The sequence below is a fragment of the Astatotilapia calliptera genome, chromosome 7 (assembly GCF_900246225.1).
Source record: "Astatotilapia calliptera chromosome 7, fAstCal1.2, whole genome shotgun sequence".
NCBI classification, from domain to species: Eukaryota; Metazoa; Chordata; class Actinopteri; order Cichliformes; family Cichlidae; genus Astatotilapia; species Astatotilapia calliptera.
In genome coordinates, this window is record NC_039308.1 from 35,464,854 (window position 1) to 35,489,074 (window position 24,221).

The following is a 24,221-nucleotide window of genomic DNA, read 5'->3' on the forward strand; positions in this document are numbered from 1 at the left end:
AATATTTAATGCAAAAAGAAAAAGTGAGCAAAACTGTACAGAATTAATGCCACTACTAAAAAAATTTATTTGTAAATTCTAAATTAAAGGCCAACCAGGAAAGAGAATTTTAGACCAAGGATGATGGAAAAAAAAAAAAAAAAAAAGCTTTGGAAATTTGGCCATGAAAATCAAAAATCTGATTTTAGTTTAGAAAATCTCTCGTTCTAGATCAACTTCATTCTTTCAGAATGACACTTTTCATTGTGGCTGACCTGACAAATGTCACCTGAGCAACACAATATTATTTACAGTAAATAACTTATTATTACATCACATTAAATATTATGTCACACCAGATGAATATAAAATTACATTTTATATTTGGATTATTTATTTAGCTGGTGGTGATCATAGGAAGTCGGCCCTAGCGCTGGAGCTCACGCTGGCTTTGGTTATGTTTGCGAGTTCTGTGCACCATATTACAATTATGTGTCACATTTTTTAAAAAGCATTATTGTAAAAGTACCAAAAATTGGTATTCACTTCAATGAAATGTTTCGCATTTGATGTGGACCATGGCCATCTTTTCCATTATGCCAAGATAATAACCACCTTTTTGCTGTGTTATCGAAAATGTAGACATATAAAAGAAAACAAAGACATTTGTCAAATAAAGGACATTGGTAATTATAGCAACCACTCTGTAGCTTCCCTAACAGGGGAAAAAAGCTGTTCCCATGAAAGCTAAATATCTTTTTTTTTATTATTTATCAACACCTCACAAATAACGTAGAGTTTTTGGCTATTTGACTGTGGCTGACCCATTGTGCGCCTTTGGTTTGTTATGACCTCCGGGACTCAGCGGGTCATTATTTGCTTAGAAAGCAGCTTGGGGGACTTTGCATGCATCTTCATCAGCATGAAGACAGATGAGGAGGGTGATGGTGCTTTTGGAGGACAAGTTTTGCTTTAGTGGGAGGAGAGCGTGAAACCAGGTGAACCAGAGTGAGTTCAGTCCATCAGTTGGTTAGGCAGGAAGGAAAACAAAGAGCGGAGCAAACAAAAACAGGCAGTTCACTCAAATAGTCATCAACTCAGCAGCTCACTCTCAAAACAACTAATTACCTCTTACAAGCAAAACAGCAGCCGTCAGTGGTTTGTTTTCCTAGCAAACTTACAGATATTACCATATTTCTAGCATTTTCTATTATGATGGCGTTCCTCAAGGACTCATTCTTGGACCACTGCCATTTTATGTACAACCTAAGCCACAGCTTCACTGACATCAGGAATTAGTCTACGCTTTCAAATATATAAAATATAAAATTCAGTATATTCTTCTGATAAACAAAGTCCTGAATGATCAGGTCCCATTACATCTTACAGGCCTCGTATAGACCCACAGTATCCCAACACTCTCAGTCACTCTCAGACTGCAGATTTAAAAGTGTTTCCTAGATTTTCCCCAAGTAAAATGGCACATCAGGATCATCTGGGTTTTTTTGGAAACATCTGCCCGCCACGCACCACATCACTATGTCAACAAGCCAAACTTCACTAACCAATCAAAAGCATTTGTCTTAGTGGTGCCTAAGTGTTTGCTTTCTTTTAAGAACTGAAGGCACATTTGAACCCGGAAATGGCTACAGCAATCGGAGACCTGCACCTCCATGATCCTGGAAGAAAAAGCAGTTCTTCCTCTCCACTGTTGCCAAGTGTTTGGTCATAGCAGATGTTCTGATTGTTAAGGTTTTCCCTCTAATAGTGTTGGGTCTTTACCTAGTGTTTAAAGGACTTTTGCACCCCCTGATGACATGGGATGGTGTGTTTTTACGGCTGAAAAGTGTGAGCTGAAGAATGTGAGCCACTGAGCTGACATCAACACTTTCACTGCTGTTCTCACAGTTCGCTCTTCTCACCTGGTTGTCACTTTCTGGATGAGCTGCAAAGTCCCAAAGTCAGTTTGTAAATGCTCCAAGCATTTCAAAATAATATCTTTTTGACCCCACCTGGACCCTAAGAATAATTTATATCACAAATTAGCTCGAAAGAAAGATTAATCGAGCATTTTTCAGCTCTGGCTTCTCCAAAGTAAGGAATACAATTCTAAAAACTCTTATTCTGCCTCTTGTAGCTTTTGCAGCTTAGCCATGACAGTGAAACCTTCTTCTTCCTGCCTTCGCTTTCACCATGTATTTTTCTTGGGCTTACAGGTGCCTCTAGAGGCCGGTGGTGGAATAACGGCTCTGGGATGTAGAGCTCCAAGTCGTACCCGCTGGGAGGGAAGCACTTCACCTCCAAAACCATCTCTTCCTCCTCACCTCCCTCTCCTTCCCTCTGAGAGGAGCGAGGGAGGGAGCATAAGGTAGAAACAGCAAAAGTAACAAAAAAGGCACAGACAACACATTAATACCAACAAGACGACAAATTATAAATACACACATGAAAAAAAAACTGAGGAAATTAAACCAGAAAGGAACAGAACACAGAGTCAGGTTCATGCACACGGATCAAGATGAGACCTTTCATTTACATTTCCCGCAGCGGTTTCAAATTAAAAGCTTTAAAGGAATAAAGTGTAAACAGGCATGAGCTACCGCCTGGAACAACAGGTCATATCTGCAACTGTTGTTGGACCTGATCTCTGCTGGCTTTTTTGTAATCTTGAATACACGACCAGGTGTACTAATCCAGGTGCATGAAGTGAACCTCGCATAGAATAAATCATATAGACAAGACAAAGCAGCCTGAAGACTTCAAGAACCACATTTATCAATATTATTGCAGAGTAGACAGCTAGTACCACGTTAGGTTGGCTTTACATAGCTAAAAGCAGGACAGGCCTGCTGGTTTGCTGCACAATAAGGTTACAGGTTTGCTGACTTACCGACTACTGAAAGTTAATGTGAATAACTGGAGTTCATAACTTTTAGTTGTGAAAATACATTTCCTGATGGAGGCTCAATGCTGAAATGCAGTATAAAGTTTTTAGCTTAAACATGTCTTAATAATAATAATAATAATAATAATAATAATAATGTTGTTTTACCTGTGTTATTCTCAAACTGTGTTTAGGATCTCATTCAATCACTTCTCAAAGTTTTTTAAACTAATCAAATGACGCCCCCGTCAAGTCTATTCTATTTATAGCCTATAAACCATTTAAAGAACAGAGGCTGCCTTATAAGTTCAAAGCATCGGTATCAGTAGCTATATCTGCAACACTAGCCCTGTATTTACTTGGTATGAAATCATTGAATCTCCCGTCTTCCTCCCTGCACATGCAATCTGAGGCGGATGGAGGACTCACCTGTTTGTCTGAGCGGTCAGCGATGCTGTACACCAGCGGAGGGATCGAACCTTCTTTGGTTTTCCCAACATCACTGCGGAAATGCTCACTAGCAGGCAGGCAGCTAAGAAACACAAAGACATGTTTAGGTTAAATTGTCATGACGATGAACCTGTCTTTTTCCTGCAGTGATGACAGATGAGCGGCAGGCTTACCTGGCTGGCAGCTTGTAGATGTAGCTGCAACCATCCTCGGTCCAGATGATGACTTTGTCCGCGGCGATGAACTCACCTCCCGTCCAGGACTGGTCGTTGTCGTTGGACACCGAGCAGAGCAGGGAGTAATCGCCCGCATCAAACACCTGAAACAGACAAAAATTCATTAACATAACCATCTGTCCAGGCCAAGACTTCAGACTGCTGTGTGATGATATTGTAGAGAACCATCAGCACTCCTCTGTGGTAGCAGGGCTAGAAAATCATCAAAATCCTCAGTGTATGTTTAGCTCAGTGGATGAGCAGTTTTTAATACTCTGAACACACAAGCCTTAATCAGGGTGTTAATTTCACACATTTCAAACAGAGAAACACCAGTCAAAGTCTCATAAGTGTAACGTGTGACTCAAATACAGTGGTCCCTCGCTATAATGCGGTTCACCTTTCGCGGCCTCGCTGTTTCGCGGATTTTTTGTGTGCAAATCTTATGGCTGTTTCTTTGTTTTTGTTTTCTTTCTTGGGGGGGGGTAACAGCGCATTGTGTGCTGCGTCCAGATCGGCTGTAGACCATAGTCAATTTCCTCCATGCCGTGTCTCCTGTCCAGTACAGAATGTGTTCAGCTTGTCAAATTTACATAAATCTGCGATCGCTAGCAGTGTGAGTGAAGTGCTGTACTGCATGTTTGTATGTTGTATGCATGTTTTCTCCCCAACAAACACAACAATGTCGACAAAATGTTGCTAACCATCGCACAAAAAGTTGGAATTCTGGACATGCTAAAGGAAGGTAGAGGTTACCGTGTTTTTTGGATTATAAGGCGCATTAAGCGAAACAAAACAGCAAAGTGAGTCAAGCTTTAATCAACTCATTCTTCTTGTTTCCTCTATAATACCGTACATGACTTATTTTTCTACGAAGGTTTGAACTTTGAGAGTGTTTAAACAGGAGAGAAAAGTGTGAAAATGTTCATGTCTGTCTGAGAAAAGTGTATAAAGTGTGTAGTGAGGGGTTCTACAGCCTTAAAACCGTCTATAATAATTGTAATAAAGCTGGATACTTCTCGGATTTCACCTATCGCGGGTTACTTTTAGAATGTAACACCTGAGATAAATGAGGGACCACAGTACAGAGTTTTTCCTGGTTTCTTTTGGATGCACTTCCAGCGGAATAAAAGAGGTTTACCAGCAGATTATAATCAAGTATGACAACATTTTATACATTTCCTAAATCACCACCTTAATACATGCGCAGTTGACACAAAGTTTGGTTAAATCATTGGCTTTAGTAGGGTATGACTTAAAAAGCTGCACATATAAAACTCATTTCTCTGTACAACAGGTACACTGCACTGCTCCAACAGCAGGTGGAGCATACCATAATGATTTACCCAGTAAGAAGTAAACCATCTTCATAGTATAGAAAACCCAAGGGTAACCCTCGAGTTACCTCCTACATAGTACAGGCTTCATGTGACTGGCTTAAATGGTATTACATGATAACCTTTCTTTCACTCTACCAACTTTGTTCAATCTATTTTGATCAGTTTAAAATAGGTAACCAGACACAGGAGCATTTCATCAAGATCAATCACCACTGTGACCATCATGCCAGCAAAAACAACCCCCGAGTGGTTCGTGCAGGTTCTTACCCTCCAGTATTTGGAGCACACGACCAGCAGGCTGCTCTGAGTGAAGGTGCAGAAGGAGATGCTCTGGCAGCCCTGACAGTAGATTGGTTTGGACTCCTCTTCAAACACAGGGTCCAAGTCCTGAAAAAACAGAAAAAGAAATTACAAGTTAGATCCTGAGCAGAGCCATGCATCGATGCTGGAGACACAGAAAAGAAGTATTTTTTTCCTTGATTTTTAAACAACCTCCTGGGCTGAAGTGCCAAAAGTTATAGTTCCTCTAACGTCCACTTGAGGCTGGCTCCAAAAGTGAGCGACTCTCCACAGACTCATGTTTAAATGTCCAACTTTATATCAGAAATAAACATGTTTAGACTATTGACACTCCTCCATCAGATTATAATACTTTAAAATTAGGGGTGCGACAGGTATGCTGAAACAGACTCTAGTAAACTTGTTAGGCCTGACCTCCACTAAATGCTGGTACCTTTTTAAAGCTGTCCAGAAACCAGTGGGTGACATCAAGCTGGCCACATCTATCTTTTGTATACAGTCTATGATATTCTAATCTAAGTAGGACTGGGGAGGTCTGTGTTTTCTTCTTTACTTTATTTACAGCTTCATTTACGATGGTGTAACTGAAGCCTGATGCGCGTTTTAATCAACACCTGTATGGAGGTGTACCTGCATTCTGCTGACCTCAGGTGTTATGATCCAGACCTTCAGGATGCCCGTCACTGACACCGCCACAACCGTGTCCTCTGCACAGAGACAGAACATAGCTTATTCACAAGTACAAACATGAAGAAGTCCACAGCGATGATGTTTTGTGCAGGGCAGTCTGCAAGCTAACATTCAAAGCAGTGAACCTGAGGGAAACTCTCACCTTGTGTGCGGTGGGATCGGATGATGCTCATAGAGCTAATCCAGTCAGGAGAGATTTTAGACACCAGCGAGTACAGGACCTCCAGGCTGGTGGCATCCACCACCAAGATTTCTGGGTAGTGGCCATTACAGAGGAGACGCCCCTCCCTCTGAGTGCCGATGGTGAACTGGTAGTACTGAAGAGGAGGCAGAGAAGGAGGGGAGTGAAGATGAAATGATCTGGATTAAAGGTCTTTTCAATCACCTTGTGGTTTAATTTTGGTCTCTACTTTTTCCTGAAGGTAACATTAGGCTTTTGTGTGCTGGTTAAATACTTTTCACCTTTTTTTTTTCCCACCTGAGCTTTTTTCCCCTTTTTTCAGGGAAAAGGGAAATACACCTTAAAGCTTAGGGAAAGAGCACAACCATTCCCTTTGTATGCTCTCATTATGAAAACCCTACAGTAAACACTAGTTTACAATAGTATTGGGAAGCTCATCTGTAACCGGAAGATTGCCGGTTCGATCCCCCAGCTCTCTCTGTCCTGGTCGTTGTGTCCTTGGGCAAGACGCTTCACCTACCGCCTGCTGGTGTTGGCCAGAGGGGCCGATGGCGCGATATGGCAGCCTCGCTTCTGTCAGTCTGCCCCAGGGCAGCTGTGGCTACAACTGTAGCTGCCTCCACCAGTGTGTGAATGAATAGTGGCATTGTAAAACCGCTTTGGGTGCCTAAAAAAAGCGCTATATAAATGCAATCTATTATTATTATTATTACCATAAAAAAAGAAGCCAAGTAGAAAACACCTGACATAATTAACCAATCAGACTGTATTTGGGTTGAATAAATAAGGCGAGGCTGAATCAGTGCTATGCAAATGTACTGTTTAACATCTTGATGTCTGATGATCATTCACTGCATGTGTGTGTGTGTGTGTGTGTGTGTGTGTGTGTGTGTGTGTGTGTGTGTGTGTGTGTGTGTGTGTGTGTGTGTGTGTGTTACCTGTATGCCAATGTGAGCGCATGCCAGCTTTGTGAACTCAATACAGCGTCCATCGTTCACGTCCCACAGACACATCTCCCTGTAAGGTCAAAAAGCTGCTGTCACACATTAATGTACTTTGAAGAGCTTCCTCATACACAGAAGCCTAATCTGTTTTAAGCTAATTATGGTTGTAGTAAAATGGACTGCATTCTTTTAGAAAACCACAGTGGTTGCAGTACATGAGATGGTCCCTTTCGTACACCAACAATGCCTCATCTCAAAAACATCCAGCTCTGAAAATGACTGGACGTGAAGTCAGGCAGTCTAATACACATTTACCACTGATGTGCTGTCCTGCACCAGTGCCTTCCTCTCAGACTTTTTCACATTTCTCACACTTATGCATTTGTTGGAATTTGGCTCAGAGCTGGCTTAGAAGCTATGCTTTAAAAAAATTATTTATATGTTGTAATGACTTATTTCATTGTTTTTAAATTTTATGCATCACCCTGTCCAAACTAAACCTCCTACAACAAATCATCACAGCAGAAACACAACGGCAACTTCATTTAGGACAGCTATAACGCTTATTTAATCAAAAAAGGCAAGCAGCAACCTCTGAGACTGAGAAATAAATCCAAAGAGTGCAGTTCCTTTTATGTCCATAAGTGAGTCAGTCGCTTATAGACTCCCATATTAAAAGACCCAAGTTTACAGGACTTTACAGACTGTTACAGAGAACAGTTTCTGCCTCTATAGAGAGCTTTATCTTTTATAGGGATCACAGTACACCCATCTGTTAACAGGTCATTAACAGATCAGTGTGTTATTGATCTATTAACAGATGCACGTGTCTGCCAGTTCCATCTGTAAAAGCCTCGTACTCCACCCTTTCATCCAAATATGTGGACTTCTGGCTCCAATAAACCAAAAAGCAAAAGGTAATAAAGTCTCAGTATAGGACAAATAAATGGACCACATTACAGTCCCAAAACCTGTCGTTTATACAGTTTATGTCTGTAACATGTAACCACTGTACGGGCATAACAATTAGGGCAGATGTGACACATATTTAGGATGAAAAGGCTCAAATTTAAATACCAGTCTTCAGAGTTTATTCCCAAAACTATTCTGACAAATCTTTCCGCAACTGAGCCTCAGCACTGAAATGAAAATACTTTAAGACACAAGTTAAAAAATAAAAATCACAAGAAAAGAAAGGTGTACACACAGCGACTGTACATACAACCCACATGAACGTGTTATATAAAAGTTAGCAAAAAGAAGTCTCATGGAAGCACGCTTCACGATTGCTCACCCGCTCTCAGATGCACTGACGATGTACTGTTTGTCGCTGCATGCACTCGCTTTAGACAGGCAGGTGATGGAGGCTGTGTGACCAAACAGCATTGCCCTGGGACAAATCTGAGCAGGAAACATAAGAGAGGAGCAGAGTGTTTGATGAGAGGAGGAGAAGAAGCAGATTGAATAAAGCTGGAGCACAAACACTCACCTCCAGCTCAGGCGTCATGTCCCAGAGACAGATCTGTCCATCGTGGCAGCCGGTGATGATGGTGCTAAAGTCATCCATCACCAGCAGACTGCTGATGCAATGTGTGGGAGCTGTGCGGCCCCAGAGCACTATGGGTAGAACCAAGTTGTTCCCCGACATTATGGTGAGGTGTCTAGAAACAGAGGAAACAATGAGGCTTCAGTGTGGCAGAAGTCTGCCTTAGCTTAATGGTTTTAGCAACATTTACATGTTTGAATGACTTCGTGGGTAACAGCAACCTGGAACAGTTTTGATTGGTGCATTTTGGATCTCATGCTCATGCACAACAATCAGGAGGAAGTTTGATTTTACTCCAGCAAATAAAGCTGATTATCTAAGGACACAATCAGAACCAGGATTAAATCTCAAACAGCTAAAATACTACTGAAATGATCATTTATGACCCATTTCACATGGGAATACCTTTTTAAACTTGTCAAGTTTAAAAAATTGTTCTGCAGGAACAAATCTTTGAGTGTGTTTATATTTACAGTCCAAATTGTAATAAGTTACTAAAGCAGTGAGATAAATCTACCCAAGCACACCCTGCGATCTCTGCAGCTCTCCCTCTGCAGGTATCACTGCTAGAAAGCCTGAGGATGGCTGCTGTCAGTCTGAAGAAAGGTTTGCAACAAATATGAAATTTAGATTTAAAGATAACAGTTCGTATGCAGACAGACAGCTTCCAGTTTAGCATTGTTCTGTAGCAGGTCTGCACAATAAATATAATTTTAATCTGAAATCATAACTTTGGTTTCCCACAATGAAATGAATACGATCAAGTGATAATTAAAAAATGCTTGCTCTGCCAACAAAACAAGCTGTGTGGTGCAGTGAGCTTCAAGTTTTCTGGATTAGTCTGTAAGAGCAACACTCCATTAAAAGACGGAAAAACAACAAAACTCAAACATGTGACAACAGAAGGTGAAGAGTTCATCCCTCAGTGCAGATCATTATCATACTCCGGATATTCTGCAAGTGATGTGACTCAAGAACAAATCTTATGCAAAGAGCGCTGGAGAGTTTTCCTTTAAACAACAACTCAAAAAACACAATACAGAGACCCAACAAAATCATGATAAAAATAACAACAATCATGCAGAACAACACATATAAGAAGTCAGCAAGAATGACTGTTAAAAAAAACCACAACTTCAGTTAAGCAATAACAGGGCAGGAAGTTTGATTCTGCCTTGTAAAGTGACATTTTATTTACATCCTTTTGATCGCCATTAAATCATTTATTGATCCATAAACAGAGCCAATGTCATCCTGGAGGAGACCACATGTTTAATCACGTGAGGCAAATCAGGCAATCATTCCAATCAGCATTAGTATTGATTGCAGTGACCCTTAGCTCCAAGGTGACAAGATTACTCAAAAGCAACAACAGAGCCTCCTGATACTCTCACTGTGGGAGCTCAAGAGTTCAGGACTTTGGACCAGCACACTCACAAAGTTAAACCATGCTGGAGTAGTGAAAACTAGGACCATTCATCCCCACTCATCATTTACTCATCCCCACTAAAGAAAAACTGAGGTGCAAACCAAAGCTGTGGCTCAAAAATTAACGAACGAATGAATCTGTGGTCCAAAATCCTGAGGTAAGTACTTAAACAGAGGCATGAACCCAGAAACTCATAAACCAATCTACAAATTAAATGGTGGCCCAAAACCTGAAGTAATGAGGTTGTACAAAGGAATAAATAAAACTGTGGCACAAATATCAGGATACAAATTGCAGTCATGGCTCAAAAAACCATGCTTCATGGGAAACTATTAAGCTGCTGTTGCCCAGGACACGAGAGATGTTCAGGAAGACTTCCTCCTACAAGTGCAGATTCTTCATGATGCTTTCCACCAGGTCAGCCATGGGTATACCGATAGTGAGCTTGATAACCAGAAGGACTTGGAAACTGAGTTACTAAGAGTAACTCCCGAGTGGGAAGTGAAACTCTGGCATTAACCCAAACAGTGGCCCCTGAAACGCGATCAGAAACGTTTTCACAGGCAGTACAGCCACGTGCTCACTTTACATCATATTTCTGCTCCTCTACTATTGAGAGTCAAAAAGGTTAATCCAGCTGCTCCAGTCCGACACAAACACACCATCAGTCTCAAGACAGTCACCCACACACAAAAGAGCAATAAAGCCAGACAAATAACACACACACACAACGTAAACGTAATTAAGCCATCATCAGTAACCTTGGTGTCACTCGGGTTTAAAGCTAACACGTTTGGATAAAACGGAGATGTTTAATCCAAGGCTAGCTATTAAGCTGGCAGCTGGAAAAATACCAGCAGCGGACATTTGATCTTAAATCTATCCATGAGTGATTAAAAGGATGCTGCACACCAGCTGCGCAATGATGTCTGAGACGCTGAGGCTAAACTACACCTGCAATGTCGGGACTTCCAGGTTAGCAGCGCAGCTAACGGAACCAAAACAGCGCTAAAACGTCTTTTACTCACCAAAAGCAGCGGCCTACTGGAACATTTCCCACTAATAGTGGGGCTGAGTGGTAAACGGTTCCCTCTGTGGGAAAATAAAACGCAGGAATACCCTTTTCTTGACTCGTTTCGTCTGTTTGTCCTAAAGACGCTCAGAGATGCTCGGTCAGCTGACCATAGGACGACTGAGGAGCCGCATCCGGTAAGCGGTTTTCAAAATAAAACAAACTGCGCAGGGAATTCGTAATAAGTTGTGGCTCCTAAAATGCAGAAATCCACAAAAATCAGCGGAAAACTATAACCGGGTGCAAAAATAAAATACAATGAAATGGCTAGATGTGATATCATCGTGCCACACCTAAAAACAAAATTTTAAAGAAACACTTTTTTAAATAACTAAAATAATGCAAAGTTTGACAGCGATATGGAGCCTTAAATACAACAACACAGCAAAATGATAGTAATAATTAAAATACCACTAAATTATAGAGAATAATGTATTTAGTTTCAATCTCAGTTTAATTTGTAAATATTATATACAATACAATACAATAGCTCTTGAATTTAATTGGAACTAACTACAACGCCGTAAATAAAACTAAAATAATAAAAGCAGATTTTTAAAAAAAAAGTATGACTCTTGTCTATCGCCTTGATGCGATCGGTTAAAATAAGCTTTACTTTGAAATTTTGCTCGCTTTTGAAATGAAACCGAACACTTCCGGTATCCTCGGGGTTTTGTAATTTTTTCCATAAAACGACCATCAACTTTATTTATTTTAGTGTTGGTGGTGGTGTTTTCTCACTTGGGATTTCCTTTAAATAGTCCTACAAAATTAAACGCCTGTTTTTCATGTTGTTGTTTTTTTTGTTTGTTTGTTTTATTTTGGGGGTGGGTGGAGGGGGCGTTGTTCGTTTGTGTAAGTCTCATGACATTTTTCATTTAAGTTTGGAATTTTTGTTTTTGTCTTTTTAAGCTAACCGGAAGTCATTGTATTTGTTGTTGTTGTTGGCGCCAGCTGTAAAGCTTGACTTCCGGTAGTTTTGTCGTAGGGGGTCTACACGTGTTGGTGGACTAACTGAGGATTTGGGGTCATTTTGATGTCTACGTGGTCTGTTTTGGACTCCCGTGTGTTTATATATGATCGTGTTTAGCACCTCTGAGCGGGTGTCACGATGTTCAGACGAAAATAAATAGAAACACGCGCTCGCTGCCTGCGGCGGGATAGCTAACGTTAGCTGAACATGCCCGAACTTGTTCTTCAACACCGACAGAGAGACAGACAGGCATCGTGGACAACGGAAAACCCGACCGCAGTTTGAATGATTTAACATTAAACAAACATGGATTACCAGTTCCCACAGGAGCTTTTTCCATCGTTTTATAACTGTGGGCCGCCGAATTTGGTGCAGAAACACAATGCTGGAGGCTGGGCCAGCTACGACCAGGTCAAACCTCAGGTGGGTCCCACGTGGATAATTCCGTGACTCCAGATCTGTCCGCATTCCTGCAGGGAAAATAATTATAACTTTGCTTATATGATAATTCAAGGGGTAAAATATACTAGATCGTAGCAATATTTATGTTTAAGGTCTTTAAACTGAGGTTAAGTTATCATAGTAATGTGTGTGACAAATTCTCCTGTTAATGTCTTTGTTTATTTTTATTTATCTTTTTATTTATCGGCAACCATGTGGTTTACACCTACCGAGTTACAGAACTGTTACGGCCCCTTTTTGGCTTAAACTACAACTTAAGAGATTTTTTAATATATTTCTTTCTCTTTTTTGTAACCCAGCAGGTGGCTTGACTGTAACTGTGGGGGTGTTAAATGTTAGGCTCCAACTTTATTCGTGTTGGATGTGGTTGCACTTTCAGGTTGGTTCTGGTCCTCTCTCCACCTGGACTTTCACATCCAGGCATCAGGTCGCAGGGGAGCTGTGGCGTCAAGTCGAGCCTGTGTCGGTCCCCCTCCTGGCTCCTAAACACGGTGAGTCCTCAGTAAAGCTGGGCGATATAAGATTTTTTCATAACACGATATGGTTTTTCATTTGAGGCGATAACGATATCTATCACGATATAAGCCAAATAACTATATTTGTAAGATTTAAATGTGCCATTGCTCACAAGTAAAATGTGATATAATCAGCAGCTTGTTTTGATTTAAATATTTATTTCCCATAATAAGTTCAACAGGGTAGATGTACTTAAGGAACATGAGACTTTTTCAGATAAATAAAGGCAAATATTGCAAACTACACAAAAGGCAGCCGCTAAAGCGTTTAAGTTTCAAAATAGAACAAACGAAACAGACGACTAAATTGTCAATTCCACTTAGAAACAAAATATTAATTCTAAAAATAAATCTTAGTTTGTTTTACAGAAGAACAGACAAAACTGACTAACTTTTGTCAATATCAAATAAACTGAGAACTAAAAGGAAATTCTCAATCTCTCCTTGTTGTATAGCTTAGCTTTTCTAACAGTTTTAACAGTTACTTTAGTCTGACAAAAGCCGAATGACGAATTAGCGCTTCCAGTCAGAGATTGAGCATGCACCAGTTTATTGTATTTCCAGACTTGCTTTCGGCACAATTTACAGTGCGCACTGCTCTGTTTTTGTCAGACTTGAAATAGCCGAAATACCTTCACACTACGGAACTTCTATGGCTCTTCCGTTCGACAATCTCTCCGGCATTGGAACCATCATCTGTTTTCTCTTCGGTAACCTTCGGTCACGCTCTCGGTTGATTTTTCCCTAGTCGGCACACTCATTTCCTCCATTACCTGGGGTGGCACGGCGGCTGGCTGCTTCCCAGACAAATACACATGTGCAGCTTGGCACTTGTGCTGTACATAACAAGTTACATGACGTGACGCTGCAGCTGTGATTGGTTCGGCTCTGCGCTACTTAATTTGGATTGTCTGTTCTTTTTTTTTTTCCTTTTTTTTAAGAGGACAAGAGCGGGGAGGTCTATCGCAATAGTTAAAAGTTTCTATCGAGAAAAAGTTATTTCGCAATACATATCGTTATCGTTCTATCGCCCAGCTCTAGTCCTCAGTCAGCAGATGCTCCTCTGGTTCAGACTCCTTAATAAACTGCGGTGACAGCTGTCATAGCTCAGGACCAGATTTTAACATCTAAGGGAAGATAAAGGGTGTGCCCAGAATATAGAGCAGTTTTTCTCTTTCAGATACTCTTGACTTCCATTGAATGTGTTTTTCCACATATATGTAAGTTAATTTTAACTTTTTTTTAGCTATTCTTTCGCCTTTGACACCTCCGGATCCAATGAACTTCACAGAGCATGTAAGTGAGCCAGTTTAAATCATAAAATCACAAAGAGACAAAATTTTATTTTGTTTGTTTGTTTTAGGGTTTTTTTTGTTTTTGGTTTGGTTTTATTTTTAAGTTGTGTCTATTTTTTGTTTCATATATTTTTTCCAGTTTAACAAACTGAATTGTCTGGGCAGTGAAGAACTGTTTAATTTCTAATCAGCATTAAAGGGAACGAACAGTCCCAGATGACTCGTGTTAACAAACATTCATCTTTTCTTTGTGTTTAGATGAATAATTTTTTCATGGATCACTCCCTGGACGCCTTCGGCTGCATGAGCAACGTTCTGTCCGAACACTTCTCCTTTAAGCTAAAAGGGCAAAAAGAGGTGGGTGTCGTCACAATAGGGTTAAATTACTTCAGATGTGATCAAAATCACACCCTGATTTTATGGACATTTAATGTGGTGTCTCATTTGAGCATTTAATTATTTATTTATTTTATCAGCCCAAAAGAACACAGTGAACAAATTATGACTCTTCCTTTGAAAAGGTAGTTGCTGTTTTCCTTGCCGCTGATTGAGTGGATATCATTCAGCTCGATTTGTGTTTATACACACTCCAAAACCACAATCTTGGGCGAGGTGGAGGGCCACTCCATCCAGCAGGTGGATTTCATGCAGTTGGCAAACTCACTGAGGCTGTGGAGCAGAATATGGATTACCAGCTGCAGTACAGGATGAATGATTCACTGAAGAAGATGGATGATTTGGCAAATTTAATACAGCACAAACAGAACCTTAATGTAAAGGGCAGTTTAGTTTCAAATTATTTGCATTGTTTGGCTCCAAATATTAATCTGGTCTTTAAGATATTTAACAGAAGCAACCAAAAGCCACACTTTAACAGAGTGCCAGAAGACAGAGGTGAAAGAGGTTTACAGCATTTTTGGGACTGATGCCATTTACAGCAAAAGACAGGTGAAAAAGAGGAAATGCACAAAGGCTCAGAAATCAACATCCAGTGAAATGTAAACAAACTGGAGCCACAGACTTAAAATGTTTGTTTTCTGGTCCTAAACATTGTTCACTTTTGTATAAATGTTCTAAGAATAAAATTATTGCTTGGAGCCAGATACCATGCACACCTTTCTCAACTCTTTAAGTCATTGCCAGAATTGATCCACTCAGTCAGGATGTATTCATTAGCAAGCATCATTGTTACTATAGCCCAGAAACCAACTGGGCTATAGTAACAATGCAGCTTTTATGGTGTTGATTGCAGTGCTGACTATCGCCAAAAGGTGGAGCCTTGTTCTTTTTGTTGTGTTGGATCTTGAGCTGAGAGTTTCAAGCAAACATTAACAACAGATTTTGTTTAACGTAAACATTTGTATATAAACACAGAAGAAAGCCGTGCAGTCATTGGTCATCAGATTTCTGTTTGATTGCAGAAATATTTTAAGGATGCAGTGAGGATGGGGAGGGTGACCTACTTCCTGGATTTGCTGAAGGTTAAAATGTGAGTTGAGTTGATTGGTTGAAATTCCTGGATGTCGAAGCTTTCTTTTAGTTTTATTTTAATCACGTTTACCCCTCCCCACGCAGGTGCGAGCAGAAGTATCCCTGCCGGAAGCTGGCCCGGCACAGCTGCCAGCTGTATGACGTGGTGCACTCCATCCCTCCAGAGCTGCTCGGCTCACTGCTGTACGATGAGCTGGCGGAGCAGAGGGACCGCCTGCTGTTCTCCGAAGGAACCACAGGGGGTGCTCTGAGTTTCGTTCCCTTTTCACAGAGTGATGGTGGCTCTCAGCATGGCTGCCTCCTCTATCCTGGAAACCCTGCACTGAATACCCTCAGTATCCTTGAGTTTGGATTTAGGAAGCTTCTAAAGCAGCACTGTCAGAAATATTTTGGGTCCACAATGATCTTAAAACCATTAAAAAAAAAAAAAAAAAAAAACCTCTTTCACTTTTAAAGTACTCACTGGGTCAAAGCCAGGATTTCACATAACCATGGCTGCAGCCATCATTGGATAAAATGAGTCTTGCCCTTAACACAGTACCTGCAGACTTTCACAAGGTGGAGCTGCAGCACCACAGAAGCGGTCCTTTCTGTGTGGATACCAGCAGCAAACCGTTCAGCTTCCCACTTAGAGGCCCCGTCAGACAGATCAGCACCGCCTCGCTGTTTGGCGAATGTGAGAGCAACTGTGGGGAATATTTGGAGATGACTTCAGAGCACGGTGGTGTTTTTAAAGATGTTTGTTTGTTTGTTTGTTTTGCAGGTTGTGTGGCTGTGCGGTCGGATTACCTCTGTGGTGTTTGGAGGTTCAGTGAGAGAAATGAGCCGCAGGCACTCCAGGTGGTCAGCACGTCGGAGGTCGCGACCTGTATCAGCGCCAGGTTGGTGACAGTTCAAAGAGTGAAGTTGATGAGATGGATCTTTTTTGTGTGTGTATGGGGGTGCATGTGAGGCTAATCATCTCTGCTCTGTGCTGCCAGTCCTCATGTTTTAGGTGAAGTTCTGGTGGCGAGCGAGAGCGGAGCCGCAAACCTGTGGACGGTGGGGAAAGGGTGAGAAAGTCAATGCATTCTGCTCAGAGATGACAATGTTTAAAGGGAAGCGCAAACTAAAATTGACCCTCTGACCAATCAGGATGCAGAAGGTGCGACATGAGGACAGCAACCTGTACTTCAACGCCAAGTCTCCATGGAGATGGTGCGAGTTCACTGCCCACCCGAGAGTGGTGCTGTATGCGGACAGGACGGGGGTGGACCTAACAGATATCAGGGTGAGTCAGGAGGCTGGTTAACGTTGGCGATTTTGCTTCTGTACTCCACCCCAGTGGATTTTAAATCAAATGACTCCCCCTACATCTTCTTCTTCTTTCATTTCACCATCTCTCCTCCTCCTCGCCCTCATCTTCTGTCCCTCCAGGTGAGTCCGGCCTCCTGCCACACTCTGTTTCGTATCAGCAGCACCGCTGATTGTCGGAGCGGAGAGAGACTTGTCCTGTCCAGGTATCTAGGAGACTCCCACTCCTTCCACCACCTAATCACCACTCAGGTACGCCCAGCATCACTTAAGATTTACAGGAAGTAACAAAACAGCTAAAACGTTAACGGTTCCACTTCACCTTCCTCTCTCTCACTTTTTGTCAGTACTCGGCCTACATCATGGACGAGCGCTTCCCGTGCGTCCCAATGCTCAAATGGGATCACATGATGACGTCTCCACCTATTTTCTGTCACATTGTTCCTGGCTGCGCCTCGTCAAGCTTGTCAGCTGGCGAAGCAACCACTAAGGTCCTGCTCAGCTCCCAGAGTTCTCAGGAAATTATGATGCTGCAGTATGCAGGTGAGCCACCAGGGGGCAGCATGGTTTAGTTACTTTCATATAGATATACAGTGGGGTAAAAAAGTATTTAGCCAGCCACCGATTGTGCAAGTTCCCCCACTTAAAATGATGACAGAGGTCAGTAATTTGCACCAGAGGTACACTTCAACTGTGAGAGACAGAATGTGAAAAAAAAATCCATGAATCCACATGGTAGGATTTGTAAAGAATTTATTCGTAAATCAGGGTGGAAAATAAGTATTTGGTCAATAACAAAAAAACAACTCAATACTTTGTAACATAACCTTTGTTGGCAATAACAGAGGTCAAACGTTTACTATAGGTCTTTACCAGGTTTGCACACACAGTAGCTGGTATTTTGGCCCATTCCTCCATGCAGATCTTCTCGAGAGCAGTGATGTTTTGGGGCTGTCGCCGAGCAACACGGACTTTCAACTCCCGCCACAGATTTTCTATGGGGTTGAGGTCTGGAGACTGGCTAGGCCACTCCAGGACTTTCAAATGCTTCTTACGGAGCCACTCCTTTGTTGCCCGGGCGGTGTGTTTTGGATCATTGTCATGTTGGAAGACCCAGCCTCGTTTCATCTTCAAAGTTCTCACTGATGGAAGGAGGTTTTGGCTCAAAATCTCACGATACATGGCCCCATTCATTCTGTCCTTAACACGGATCAGTCGTCCTGTCCCCTTGGCAGAAAAACAGCCCCATAGCATGATGTTTCCACCCCCATGCTTCACAGTAGGTATGGTGTTCTTGGGATGCAACTCAGTATTCTTCTTCCTCCAAACACGACGAGTTGAGTTTAGACCAAAAAGTTCTACTTTGGTTTCATCTGACCACATGACATTCTCCCAATCCTCTGCTGTATCATCCATGTGCTCTCTGGCAAACTTCAGACGGGCCTGGACATGCACTGGCTTCAGCAGCGGAACACGTCTGGCACTGCGGGATTTGATTCCCTGCCGTTGTAGTGTGTTACTGATGGTGACCTTTGTTACTTTGGTCCCAGCTCTCTGCAGCTCATTCACCAGGTCCCCCCGTGTGGTTCTGGGATCTTTGCTCACCGTTCTCATGATCATTTTGACCCCACGGGATGAGATCTTGCGTGGAGCCCCAGATGGAGGGAGATTATCAGTGGTCTTGTATGTCTTCCATTTTCTGATGATTGCTCCCACAGTTGATTTTTTCACACCAAGCTGCTTGCCTATTGTAGAGTCACTCTTCCCAGTCTGGTGCAGGTCTACAATACTTTTCCTGGTGTCCTTCGAAAGCTCCTTGGTCTTGGCCATGGCAGAGTTTGGAGTCTGACTGTTTGAGGCTGTGGACAGGTGTCTTTTATACAAATGATGAGTTTAAACAGGTGCCATTCATACAGGTAACGAGTGGGGGACAGAAAAGCTTCTTACAGAAGACGTTACAGGTCTGTGAGAGCCAGAGATTTTCCTTGTTTGAGGTGACCAAATACTTATTTTCCACCCTAATTTACGAATAAATTCTTTACAAATCCTACCATGTGAATTCATGGATTTTTTTTCACATTCTGTCTCTCACAGTTGAAGTGTACCTCTGGTCCAAATTACTGACCTCTGTCATCATTTTAAGTGGGGGAACTTGCACAATCGGTGGCTGACTAAATACTTTTTTGCCCCACTGTAGATATATAGAGATATAGATAGAGATATGGATTGAACATAAAAGTGAAACTGTGTGTGTTCAGGAGGCAGAGGGAACGCCTGTTTCAGTCGAGGTCCTCCTCAGGCTCTGCTCAGGCCCAGAGACAGTCTGAAACACCTCCCAGTCCAGATCCCTCACCGCTTGGACGTTGCAACCAACAGACTGTCCTCATATGCCGCAGGTGAGAAAGTGATGCTACAGTTTACGTGAACTATCAGTTGCAAATTAATTTAGCAGGAACCTTTAAAGTCTTAAATTTTTATAGGTTTTGATTAGACGTACCTGTAGCCCAGTCACAGTCACATAATCATAATGTGGCATTAGCCATCATCTGAAATACGCTACGTGTAGTTTTGGTTCATCTAATGTAGTTAAATAAGGTCTACCTGAACTTAACACAGTTCCCATGAGTTATTAAAGCCTTCACTTTTAGTTTCTAAGTTTTAGTCATGAATGTTAGAAAATGTATAAGATACATTAGCTCAGTTTATGCAGGCTCCATATTTGATCTATTAAAACAATTAAGTGGGAGGTGGAAGTTTTTTAACCCGTGTCACACCTCAAGCTTTAATGTTCTGGTGGTTAAAGTAGAAGATAGATGGATACAGTGGGGCAAAAAAGTATTTAGTCAGCCACCGATTGTGCAAGTTCCCCCCACTTAAAATGATGACAGAGGTCAGTAATTTGCACCAGAGGTACACTTCAACTGTGAGAGACAGAATGTGAAAAAAAAATCCATGAATCCACATGGTAGGATTTGTAAAGAATTTATTCGTAAATCAGGGTGGAAAATAAGTATTTGGTCAATAACAAAAATACAACTCAATACTTTGTAACATAACCTTTGTTGGCAATAACAGAGGTCAAACGTTTACTATAGGTCTTTACCAGGTTTGCACACACAGTAGCTGGTATTTTGGCCCATTCCTCCTGATTTACGAATAAATTCTTTACAAATCCTACCATGTGGATTCATGGATTTTTTTTTTTCACATTCTGTCTCTCACAGTTGAAGTGTACCTCTGGTGCAAATTACTGACCTCTGTCATCATTTTAAGTGGGGGAACTTGCACAATCGGTGGCTGACTAAATACTTTTTTGCCCCACTGTAATAACAGTTTCTGAGTCTGCAGAGGTTCACTGGGTTGTTTGTTTCCAGGTCTCACTTGCATCCAGAAGGCAGCAGAAGGTGGAGGTGGTGGCGAGGAGTGCATGTGCGTCCTCCAGCTGACGGAGGCAGGAGATATTTTCTATCAGATCCTGGAGCACAAGCAGCCGGACACCGATGAGTCACAGCCTCGAGCCGAGGAGGGTGATCTGAAGCCTCGGCAACAAATTAGTCCAGGAATGACAACACAGGCAAGGAAAACAGCTGAGAGCCTTCCACCTGATTCTCAGCTGATCATCTCCGAGACATCAAGTGACGAAGACGTCGTTGGGCCCACACAGGGTCCATCGAGGATTGTACCTGAAACACCGGAAAGAGGACAGCAAGCATCCAGCTTCTCGGAGGATTCAGAGTCAGAGATGAACCGGAACCGAAGGCGGATGCAACTGCAGGTTGTTGTCAACGATGATTCAGGGGCGGAGGAAGAAATTGGATTTGACGTCGGTGTGAATGATAAAGCTGTTGAAGTGGAGGAAATTGTCAGTGGTGCATCTCGGAGAAAGACTCCAGTAAAGCTGAGCAGTGGTGCTCTCGTCACATGGAAACATTGGCTCCAGAAACTGATGCAAAAAACCTATGAAAATAAGCACCGCTCACACCTCTTGCAGCACTTCAAAGCCAACACTCAAGGTCTGCTTTGTATTCCTGAAGGCGATCAAGGCACTTCACGGCAGGATAAGTGCATGCAAAGCCTGAGGAAGGAGCTGAGGTTGGGCATGTCCAGACGGTCACTGCTGGTTCACAGCATGGTCTCCACCTCTCTCAGGCCTCCACATGTAGTACCCTTACCAAACCAGTTTAACACAAATGTCTGGACAGATCCACTCAGTCACCGACTGACCCTCTCCTGGCAGGGTGAGGAGGCATGGCAGAAGTGGTGGAAGGACCAGCTGGGCTTCACCAAGGAGGCAAAGGTGCAGGCTCTGCGAAGGAGGAGGAGGAAAGAAAAAGAGGCGAAGCAAGCCACTGGACGTCGATTGAATCTGAGCGCTAGCTTTACCTCGTCTGTCAGCTACCAGTCGGCGCTGGATGACCTCTCTGACTCTGCGGGCTGGTCCTCCGGAGTCAGCCAGACGGCGTGGTCAGACACAGAGGACAGAGGGAGGCTGTCTCAGTTCTTAAGTATGTCCGAGGGTGAGACTTCGAGGGCTGCGACGCCTTCCACCGTTCTAAATGACACTCCAACAGCAACTCCAACTCCCACCCCGACCGCCACACCACAACGTGATAAACGTAGCAACCCTCAGCAAACCCCCAGCAGGACCACCGCCCTTCCTCAGACCCAGACACTCGGACTGGACTTCACACCAGCCAGTCAGAGGAGGAGCAAACGACCAGCAGACGACTACCTCGAATCTCTGTTCGCGCCACAGGTAGTAACATGTCTTAGATCAGGTGATTTAAAATGCTCACATACAGAAAGTGGGATTTATTTTATACTTTTATTAATTAATTAATTAATTTTTTCATATATCATAAAGAATAGAAACCTGAACAATAAAAATTGGTGTGAATGTTATTGTTTGTATAACAGGACCTAGATAGAATATTTGTACTTGATTTAATTAGATGAAACATTTGCAGAATTCGTTTCATCTAACAGATTATTTTATGAGCGTTTGGTGGCTAAAGGTGACCACTGGCAGCCAAAGTACAATACTGTCTCATGCAAAAATCCTTTAATCTGATTTTCAAAGTACCTGGCAGCTTAAACATAGTGTGTTAGCTTGGCTGACTGTTCTTCATTCTTTCTCACCTGAAGAGGACGGTTTCTGGGCTTCGTTTTAGGACCACTGCTGTTCTTTATATAATGTATTTTTTATGCTAACTTGATACCACCCACCCCCAGTACATATACCGTAGGGCATATATCTTAAATCTAAAGGCATGAATAATAAATGCCCTTTTGTGACCTTTATGCTCGCATTAACTGGCTGATGTTTCCAGGATGATCCTTCGCAGAGCCATTACTTGGATGAGGGGAGCTCCACAAATCCACTCTTGGCCTCATCTCAGCTCCGCAGCTCCCAGTCCATCCCTCTCCGAAATTACAGTGTGGATTTGACCAGAATGAACTTCGGCTCGCCAGGCTCCTCTCAGTCAAAGTCTCAATCCTACTCTCAGTCCCAGAGTTCACAGGGTCGACTGTCACAGGCATCGCAACCAAAGAAGAAGTCTCGAATGGGATTTTGAAATGTTTACTCAGTCTGGGAATGTATTGTTTGGGATTTTGGGATTACGCTTCCTGGATTTGCTACACTGGAATGAAATGAGAAAACTTGGACACTGGATCTAAGCTAATCAAGGAGGATCACCTGTGTGACGTCTGGAGGAGTCACTGCAGACTGTTTGGTAGGACTGAATGGAATTTATTACCTCAGTTGTGTATGTGTGTGTCTGTGCGTGTGTGTGCATGCACGCAACTGACTGAGCTCATGTTCCTGTTTTATTTATGACTTTTTGTGATAAAAGCTGAGGGTCAACATGCAGGATTATTAAAACTGTAGAGAGTAATGGTGATAATTAACTTGAGATCAGCAAGGGCTGGTCCCTGACTTATGCTAGGGTCTGTTATAACTATAAAGTCTAGATAAAGCTAAAGAGCCTTTAACGTATCAATAATTTCCATAAAAATGATTCGAAAGATACCAGAAGTTGGTTTACCCAAACGCATTTCAGAAGATGATACTGTGAAGGCTATATTACTGCACCAAACAGCTGTCATCCAACTTTCACATATTTAATGCCAAAACCATTCCTGAAGGTCATAATGAACACGCCCACAAACAGCCGCCTCTCATCAACTGTCTGTGTGGTTAAATGTGCATTATTTAAAAAGCTTCTTGTCTATGACGTATATCTTTTATGTTTCTGTTTCACTCATTTTGCCAAATTTATGTTTCTGAGACTTTTCTACATCTAAGCAGAATTTAACTTATTTTCTCAATAAAACCACAACTAACATGAACAAAAATCTCAACTTCTCCTTTAAAGGGAAACAAGGGCAGAAACTTAAAAGACCAACCACACCTTCCACGTTCGTGGGGTTTTTATTTCTAAGTTCAGCTGTGGGTTTAAATTCAGCAGGTTGTGGCGTTCAATGGAAACGCTGTTAATATTTAGATGCGCTGCACTACTTATCATTCTTGATTATTTGTCAGATGATTCATCTCCTTCCATAAAGGACGACCCAGTGTATCTTCTATGAAAGGAGGCAGTAAAGGAAGCACGGAGGCACCTTTGCTTTATTTAGAGAGAGCTTCTGTTGTGGCTGTCGGGCAGAAACTTCCAGGTCTTGTTAGTCAGTTGGGAAATTTTCTAAGAAAACTGTCTTTTGGTGGCGAAAGACTGTTGAAGAGTTTGTGCCTTGTGTACAGTCTCAAAAAGCAGTTTGTCCAGCTCAGAGTCGTTTTGATAAACATTTGGTTGTAAACTGGGTGGCCAAGTTCAAAGCTGGAGAAAGGTGTCATTTGTTTGTTTGGGTTTTTCTTTTTTTGGGGGGGGGGGGGTCCAGCTTTACTGGAGTCAACGCACCCAAGTTGCACATGTGGCTCTTAAATGTGTTTTAAATTCTTGGATGTGCATGAGTGCTGTGCCTGTAGAGAAATGAGCTGCACTCAGGTTCAGGTTTGATTGATGGAGTAGTTTTTGCTTGCAGACATGATTTAAAGGGGAAAAAAGAAACAGACGAGATGTTTAAAAATAATATTTTTATAAGATTATTCTTTTCTTCTTTTTTTTCTTCTTTTTTTAAGTACAGGTGACCAAAAAAAAAAGAA

At 42.1% G+C, this 24,221-nt stretch overlaps 2 protein-coding genes across 4 annotated transcripts in view; one reads left to right on the forward strand and one right to left on the reverse strand.

The window, feature by feature from the left end:
* Positions 1–11,183, reverse strand: part of wdr7 (WD repeat domain 7) — a 101,430-nt gene extending 90,247 nt beyond the window's left edge. Inside the window, exons 1-9 of one of the 3 annotated variants that reach the window (XM_026174508.1) lie at positions 10,987–11,183; positions 8,473–8,644; positions 8,278–8,384; positions 6,978–7,056; positions 6,001–6,175; positions 5,814–5,875; positions 5,136–5,255; positions 3,487–3,632; positions 3,293–3,395 (exon numbers count right to left, since the gene is read on the reverse strand). In XM_026174508.1, coding sequence (XP_026030293.1) covers positions 3,293–3,395; positions 3,487–3,632; positions 5,136–5,255; positions 5,814–5,875; positions 6,001–6,175; positions 6,978–7,056; positions 8,278–8,384; positions 8,473–8,631 — 951 coding nt within the window. In that variant the 5' untranslated portion in view covers positions 8,632–8,644; positions 10,987–11,183. Of the gene's footprint in view, positions 1–3,292; positions 3,396–3,486; positions 3,633–5,135; positions 5,256–5,798; positions 5,876–6,000; positions 6,176–6,977; positions 7,057–8,277; positions 8,385–8,472; positions 8,645–10,986 lie in introns of all 3 variants that reach the window. The other 2 variants (XM_026174507.1, XM_026174509.1) reach the window with 2 other exon arrangements.
* Positions 11,184–11,958: 775 nt separating this feature from the next.
* taf1c (TATA-box binding protein associated factor, RNA polymerase I subunit C) lies at positions 11,959–24,142 on the forward strand. Its single transcript, XM_026174510.1, has 15 exons — positions 11,959–12,426; positions 12,845–12,956; positions 14,227–14,276; positions 14,534–14,632; positions 15,697–15,764; positions 15,851–16,101; positions 16,314–16,442; positions 16,530–16,647; positions 16,747–16,818; positions 16,901–17,036; positions 17,183–17,311; positions 17,407–17,602; positions 19,318–19,455; positions 20,434–21,815; positions 22,390–24,142. The coding sequence occupies exons 1-15, from the start codon at positions 12,310–12,312 to the stop codon at positions 22,633–22,635; spliced, it is 3,243 nt and encodes a 1,080-aa protein (XP_026030295.1). The 5' UTR covers positions 11,959–12,309; the 3' UTR covers positions 22,636–24,142.
* Positions 24,143–24,221: the final 79 nt, after the last annotated feature.

Coding starts and splice junctions, on each gene's coding strand:
- taf1c (XM_026174510.1), top strand. CDS start 12,310: ATGGATTACCAGTTCCCACAGGAGCTTTTTCCATCGTTTTATAACTGT. Junction 12,957..14,226: donor CCTCCTGGCTCCTAAACACG/GTGAGTCCTCAG, acceptor ACTTTTTTTTAG/CTATTCTTTCGCCTTTGACA. Junction 15,765..15,850: donor GATTTGCTGAAGGTTAAAAT/GTGAGTTGAGTT, acceptor CTCCCCACGCAG/GTGCGAGCAGAAGTATCCCT.